The sequence below is a fragment of the Electrona antarctica genome (assembly GCF_951216825.1).
Source record: "Electrona antarctica genome assembly, chromosome: 14".
Taxonomy (NCBI): domain Eukaryota; kingdom Metazoa; phylum Chordata; class Actinopteri; order Myctophiformes; family Myctophidae; genus Electrona; species Electrona antarctica.
In genome coordinates this window covers 35,590,961-35,598,289 of record NC_136795.1, presented here as the reverse complement: position 1 = coordinate 35,598,289, position 7,329 = coordinate 35,590,961, and the positions used below count along the sequence as shown (strand labels likewise).

Genomic DNA, 7,329 nt, shown 5'->3' with positions numbered 1-7,329 from the left:
GTGACCCACGAGTCGAGAGTTGTTAACATCGAGAAAGTAGGAGGGGAAGCTAGGTTTCCTCTGGGTACCAGCCCATGTGGGCGTGGAAGGGAATGAAATGGCAGATAGGGCAGCAAAAAAGTCGCTAGGTAGGGAAATAGACATAAATGTAGCAATAGGAGCATACGAGTGCAGATCGATCATCAAAAGGGAAATAACAGCAGGCTGGCAGGAACAGTGGGAAAGGGGAAAGACACCTGGCGTGGTACAAACGGGACGAACCGAGGCGCATATATGGATAAGAACAACAACACACACACACACGCGCGCTCGCGCACCAACAACGCGCTGAAACACAAAACAGCTGCGTACAACGCACGTGTGTGTGTGTGGGTGTGTGTGGGTGTGTGTGCGCTGTGGGGGAATTTTGGATCGCCTCGCGATGCAGCTGAAATGGCACGCACACACACACACACACGCCACCAAACGCTAATAACAACTATAATATCAACAGTACAGAGTACAGTACATCACAATATTAATCCTACAAATATTGTTCCCGAAGAAACAATGTGGGGTCACTGCAATCCAAAAGATTGTAGGCCTACTATAATGCAGTCAAGGTCCCCACAAAAATATACTACAGTATGTTCTGCTCCATTCTCAACATCTTTTGGTTTCCAAAAACAGTAACTTATTGTAAGTAAACAAAAACAGTAAAAAGCAGTTTCATGTGTGCTTATTTTAATTTAATTTAATTTTCTTTGATGTGAAAATAAAATACAACAAATAATAATAATACCCATCCGTTACTACATGTGAAGGGCACAATGCTGGGTTTAAAAACACAGCTGAAACATGAAGTGGAGTCTGTCAAATCTCGCAATTTCCTTCTTCCCATTGCGCTGCAACGGAACTAGGATGAGCCGCCCAAAGGGCGGCGAAATTCTAGTATATTGACATACATTAACTTCTGTTTTCATGAAAGATGTTGACAGTTGAAGCCAGTCCACACCAATGCAACCACTTGCATTGGACTGACCGGTGCCTTTGTGTGGGGAAATAGTTGCAAGTAGTTGTAAGTATTAGTAATAAATATTGCAGTTGCAATCATTAGTGTGGACTGGCCTTTATTGAGTGACTGCAGTTTCTTCCAGCAGTGAAATGTCCCTTTAAACATGTTCTGATCTGCTTAAAGGGATATTCACTTTCAAATAAAATAAAATAAACATACAAAATATAAGATAAAACACAGCCTCCTCACGCATTAGATAGAGAAAATATCAGTTACTAGAACCAAGGGTGTTTTCGATGAATGCAGAATCATGGTTAAAGAGAGTTTGTTTGGAGGTGAAATATCCCTTTAAAAACATTTCCAAATATATATATATATTTGTTAGGGGTGGAGGGCATAGATAGAGTTATATGGTGGAGGGACTGGAGGCCTAGCTGGCAGCTCTTGTATGGCCACTTCCACCAAACATCTTGTTACCCAATTTGTCATGTTACAACAAATTGAGAAACTTACAAGCTCTCCTTGACTAAACTTTCAATTCTGACCATTAGACAGCCTTTCAAGAGTCATATTCAATATTATTTTTCTTTGATACATCACATCATCACAAGTTAGAAGAGTACGAAATCTTGGGTTTCAGTTCCTAGAGATATAGCCTACCACCAATTCCGAGAAATGACAAGCCTGTGACATATAATACCTTATTGACTGGAGGACTATCGGTTGTCAAAACTTTACTGCTGTAGCTCTCACAATACAGACCACCAGCTCCTCCCACCCGCTCAGGACAAACATCTTTTCTGTAACTGTGAAACCACATGTTCCCCTCTTCATCATGCAGAAGACCACTCAAAACGTTATCTGCTTCCCCCTTTTTTTTTTAAATAAATAGGCTGACATCAGATACAGCTGTGCAGTCAACTTCACACTTGCCATGAGGAGACAGGCAGATAGTGAGTATTGCCTATCCTACAGCAACATTTTGATTTGTCAAGTGTGTCCCTTTTTTTATTCAGTATGTTATATATGACTTTAACCTTTATTTTGTGACCTTGATGCTGGAACTCAATCCATTTTGTTGGGGATTTATATTCTAATTTAATGTGAGGGAGAAATATGTTATTGCATACTAAGGGTAATGACAATGTAATAGTCTTATGTGTCTTATTGAGTGGAGTACTTATAGAGTCCAGTACATTTTCATCTTTATTTCCACCAGAGATTAAATGTAATCGTGTGACCTCAATATTCATGTACATTTCTTTTTCAGGGTAAACCAGTAGTTGCATCCATCAACCAACCAAGCGGAAATCATGTTTCTGTTCAACATTTGCTTCTGGGCTGGTTTCATGATCTCCTTCCCTCAGTGCAGTTATCAGGCATGTACGGTAGGAACAGCAGATGAGTGTAGCGAGGCAGAATTTGCTCCAGGTACCAATTTGGCAGGGGAAGGCTTTGACATCTCCACAATGAAACGGAAGGGAGCGTTTGTCATTGACATGAGCGTTTGGAAACATAAAGACAAGACTTGCACCCTGTGTACGAACCCCTATCTGGAGGGGAAAAAGCAGAAGCTTCCCTTGTCAGTGGTAGATTGGCGGCCAAACCAGAAGTGCAGCATGAAAGTGTCCAGTAAACTCCATAGGTCCAGTGAGTCTCTAGTCAGTTCCAGCAGCTCTTCAGTGAATAACAACTGGAAAGTCAATCTAGATGTTCAAGACCCTGTGGGTCTTAGAAAAGGCTCACTGATGATGGCAGGAACTCAATCGTCAATGGCTGCATACTCCATGGAGAAAACCAAGAGTGACAAGTATACTTTCACAAGCCAAGGCATGTCTTGTGAGTTCTACAGGTAAACAAATATGGTGCTCCAAAAACCTGGGCCTTGAAATCTCCCTGAGATGTTAAGACAAAAACATATTAACATAATTAGCATTACATGCATTGTTCAATCTTACTTATGTCTTGCTCCTCTCTCGAAACAGCTATCGTGTGACGGGTACACCCAAGCTGCACAGGGAATTCCGTGCAGCGTTGAAAAAACTACCAAAAACGTATAGCCAGGAAACCAAACAACGCTATTATAAGCTGATTGACAACTTCGGCACCCATTACATCACAAAGGTGAATAAGAGTTGTTGCAAAGAAAATCGTTTAATCCACACATCTCCATGGCAGGAGATTTATAGAATGTAACCCAATAGTAACAGTCTGTTCCATTATTCTGTGTGCTGTCAGGTGAAGCTGGGAGGAAGTGTGCAGTCTGTGACCAGCATCAAACAGTGCCAGGCCAGTTTACAAGGCCACAGTGTGGAAGATGTGCAGATGTGCCTTGATGTGGAGGCATCTGCTAGCATAGGTGCGAGCGAAATGAAGACTGAAGCGAAACACTGCAAGGCAGATTTGGACAAGACAGAGAGCAAGTCTAGCTTCTCCAGCCTCTTCAATGACAGGTAAGGCATATGCTATTTTCTATAGTATAAAGCACTTGCTATTTCCATTTCTCTCACACACTTTGATCGAGTGGTGTCTCTCAGTTGCCAAAATGTCTCTCTTTATGACAGGTTCACGGAAATAAAGGGTGGTCAAACCACAGAGCCAGAGCTCCTCTTCTCTGCTGATAAAGACCCAGCTGCCTACAAAGAATGGCTTAACACACTGCCTCTGAATCCAGACGTAGTCACCTACTCGCTGGATTCCCTTCACGAGTTGCTGCCTACCGACGCCCCAATTCGGAAGAACCTGCGCTCTGCCATTAGCCATTACATCCTGGAGAAGGCCCTGTGGAAGAACTGCAGTCAGCCATGTCAGGAGGGAATCAACAATGGTAAAGATTCCTGTGTTTGTAACTGCAACAATATCCCTTCCGTAGGCCAGAACTGCTGTCCAGACAAAAAGGGATTGGCAAGGGTGGTCATTACTGTGCAGCGTGGCACTGACCTATGGGGAGACACCACTACTGCCACAGATGGTTATGTAAAGGTCTCTTTTAATGGACAAGACGTTAGACGTTCCCCAGTTATCAACAACAACAACAACCCCTATTGGGCCATGACCATTGACTTGGGCACCCAGGATTTGTCAGTGGGGAGCAATGTGAGATTTGAGGTATGGGATGAGGACAACCGTTGGGATGATGACCTGTTGGGAGAGTGTGAAAAAACCCTTACAGCTGGAGTGCAGGAGGACCTTTGCATTCTCCAGCATGGCCGTCTGTACTTCAAATGGGAACTGACTTGTGCTCCGAGTTTGAGCGGTCCCACATGTAGCGAATATAAAGCCACTCCCATGAGTCAGGATCTGCAGAATGTGTATGTGTCACGACATGCTCAACCTGTTCCAAAGGCCATCCTGATGAAAATGGGTGTGTTTGTGGATTAATGTCACACAAAGGGCAATCAAAGTCTTATTGCCATGAGCAGTGTGGTGGAATTTAATTCACACCCACAACAACTGCTATATGCTCAGAGTACATACATATTTTAAGTTTTAGCAAAATATCTATGTTGCTGCAATAGAGATATTTTGCTAAAACAAAGAGATCCTATCTGGATCTTTACTCTGCAAACTTTGCAACCAATGAGACTCAATGACGAATTGTCTTTAAATCTAATGTAGTTATAGTCTTATAGTTTTAAGATATGCTTTGATATCATAGATGCTATATATTTGTACATACAGTAGGCCTACATATGTGTGAAAATGTTTTCTTTACATTCTAATTATGTGATTATTTAACCCGGCATTTGTGGACAAGGGCCCTTTACTCAGAATAAGTAATTACTTGTTTCATATTCCTGTTTTTGGCTAACGTATTCATTATTGTATATAGATACAGCCTGATTGACTTTCTAAGTGCCAATTGTGTGCAACTGTCTGCACTCCTCAACTCTGGTGAATTTCTTTTTGTCATTTCACTCTCCATGTTAAGGTCTTGTACCAAAAGCCAAATCATTGCATGATGGTTGGATTAAATGAAGTGTACTTTGATGCATTTATATTTTTCAAATTTTGCATCCATTACACAATTTTTGGTGTGCAGATTTCAGTTTTTGCTAATGCTCAAAAATAAAAAATGCCATCTTCAATTGACTTGATGTTGTTTCTACAAAATAAGCATACAATATCAGAGAAATGGGGTGTGATTTAAAAATATATATAATTGCCAGTAGGCCTATAGTGTAATTTCCGGATAAAAAATAATTCATGAGACCTAAATCTTCTTGAACAGTTTTCCGTTGCAGTGTAAACCATTAGTTGATTTATAAAAAGCATTTATCGACAGGATTGTTTCGTTGATTTTAATGTTTGGTTAGTTACCCTGTGTATAAGAAGGGAAGTGGCTGAACTTCCTGCGTATGGAAGACGCTTGTAAGGTGTGTTCACACCGTGAGAACAAAATGCAGACAGAGCACTAGGCCACAGTATAAATGAGGTCAAATCCTTCGTCCCAGGAACAAATATTCATTCAACATTATTTGTCAGATAATTTATTTGCTTCCGAAGGTTAATACATTGAACATTTATCTAAACGTCACCAAAATTAACAGAATGAGGAGACTTGCAGGCAGCTTATAGGCGCTTTCTTGCCTTTAGCATGGAAATAACAACAAACACTCCAGTAACAGAAAAGGGGTCATAGTAGAAGAAGATACCAAACAAAGACAATAGCACAAAACCGAGGACATATGGAACAGAACGAGACAGGACATGACAGAACAAAACTGGGGCAAAATGGAATGAAACAAACAAGAAGCTAAAAAAACAAAAAATAAAATAAAAACAAAAAAACATTACAATAAACACATCATGAAAAAACTTGATTTACTTGGGTGTGTCCATGTCGTTTCAATTAGCCTGGGTAAAGAAGGAGATAGAAGAGGCAGGGTGAGTAATGCGTACACATTAAATGGCACAGTAAATGGCACACCAAACAACAGAATGTAATCGTTTGCTGTGCAACACAGTATCATGGGATGGGTCATATATCATTGCACAATAAACCACCCTTCCTCCTCACCTTTGTATCCAGTTCCGAGGACACCATTCAGTGCGCCGTATTTTCCACCTTGGCCTCCTGTGAAAGGATCAACCCACATTGTAAATGTGCTCATGGAAGGGCAGCAGTAGTGAACAAATAAGCTGAGAAGGTTTGCTTATATGCCACCCTAAAATAGTCCAACAGTTGAAAATATGCTTTGTTGAAAGGGTCATCATGTGACAAAGTATACATTTGCCTAAGTATTTGATTATAGAGCACACAACCAGCTAACAAAGTAAACTTTCCTGGACCTCATCTAGTCCCCATGTACACATACCTTTTACACTAAATTGTCTAAATGTAATTGTTTTGCCAATACAAATTTCTGTATGAGTGAATGAAAGATTACCTGCTTGCTGAGCTCCATAGCCTGCTCCTAATATGACAAAAAGACAACCATACATGGACCTCAGTAAGAACAACGTTGAAGTCATAATTAGACAAACATCACTTATACACAACCAGCATAAGAGCAGCCACATGGAGAGGCAAACAAAACGTATAGACAGATGGACATGTAAACATAGACATGTACAATTTTTGCATTTAGCCTTCCCTCCAGTCTCACCAGCCTTTTTGTTTGTTTTTACTATTTTGTCAAACGTTTTGAATAGTTAAAATATGTACAAGCTCACAACGTGTCGATGTAGATCGGCTAGTTGAACTATTCAAAAATGTTTTTCGAAATAGTAAAAAAGAAAAAAAGGCAAAGAAGTTTAGGGATAAGGGGTTTAACATGGACGAAAATAGAGCCCAATGTACTGTAAAAGTCATGTGTGTGAACTTTGTAGTGTAAATCTTTTGTAATAAGACTGAAGGCCATCAGAAGGAGTGAACTGGAAGGAGGATACAGTGTGAGCTCTAAAGTCTGTGATATGCAAACCGCGTCAGACCTTTATTGTTGTTGTTGTCAACAGTGTCGTCAGACTCTTCTCTTAATACTCTAACTAAATCCTCCTTAGAAACATGCTTATTGCTTACCAGCATAGGCATCTTGTCCTGCACCTTGCTGTCCAGCATAGGCTTGGTAGACACATGCAAGAAAAAGAAACAATGAAACACCAAAGAAGCCAAAAGACATTATGCAAGACACACATTTGTATCACAATCACTTTTAACTCCTCGTGTAACTACCGTATGTCTGTGCAATGCAATGAGATGAGTCTGATGCTTGATGTGCATGGAATCTGCTCAGACAACATTGCTCATGTCATGATTGTGGAAGTCGTAAAGTTGTAACTAGCTCTGTGTGTTTTCAAAGAAAAGGCCCAGGAAGAATATGAGTTTACCGCAA

General features: G+C 40.6%; 2 protein-coding genes across 2 annotated transcripts in view; one reads left to right on the top strand and one right to left on the bottom strand.

The window, feature by feature from the left end:
- Positions 1-1,889: 1,889 nt before the first annotated feature.
- On the top strand, positions 1,890-4,639 carry LOC306936346 (perforin-1-like). The gene is made up of 5 exons (XM_079519837.1): positions 1,890-1,947; positions 2,265-2,846; positions 2,980-3,118; positions 3,233-3,447; positions 3,559-4,639. Exons 2-5 carry the CDS (start codon positions 2,308-2,310, stop codon positions 4,373-4,375), a joined length of 1,710 nt encoding a protein of 569 aa, XP_079375963.1. The 5' UTR covers positions 1,890-1,947; positions 2,265-2,307; the 3' UTR covers positions 4,376-4,639.
- Positions 4,640-5,480: 841 nt separating this feature from the next.
- LOC306937160 (uncharacterized protein) overlaps positions 5,481-7,329 on the bottom strand; it is a 38,106-nt gene continuing 36,257 nt past the window's right edge. Inside the window, exons 36-39 of the mRNA XM_079520825.1 lie at positions 7,017-7,058; positions 6,385-6,411; positions 6,015-6,071; positions 5,481-5,851 (exon numbers count right to left, since the gene is read on the bottom strand). Coding sequence (XP_079376951.1) covers positions 5,847-5,851; positions 6,015-6,071; positions 6,385-6,411; positions 7,017-7,058 — 131 coding nt within the window. The 3' untranslated portion in view covers positions 5,481-5,846. The remainder of the gene's footprint in view (positions 5,852-6,014; positions 6,072-6,384; positions 6,412-7,016; positions 7,059-7,329) is intronic.

Bases quoted from the DNA above. Each gene is read 5' to 3' on its own strand.
- LOC306936346 (XM_079519837.1), top strand. From the start codon at position 2,308: ATGTTTCTGTTCAACATTTGCTTCTGGGCTGGTTTCATGATCTCCTTC. The intron at 2,847-2,979 runs GTAAACAAATAT...CTCTCGAAACAG, and splicing joins ATGTCTTGTGAGTTCTACAG to CTATCGTGTGACGGGTACAC. The intron at 3,448-3,558 runs GTAAGGCATATG...TCTTTATGACAG, and splicing joins TCCAGCCTCTTCAATGACAG to GTTCACGGAAATAAAGGGTG.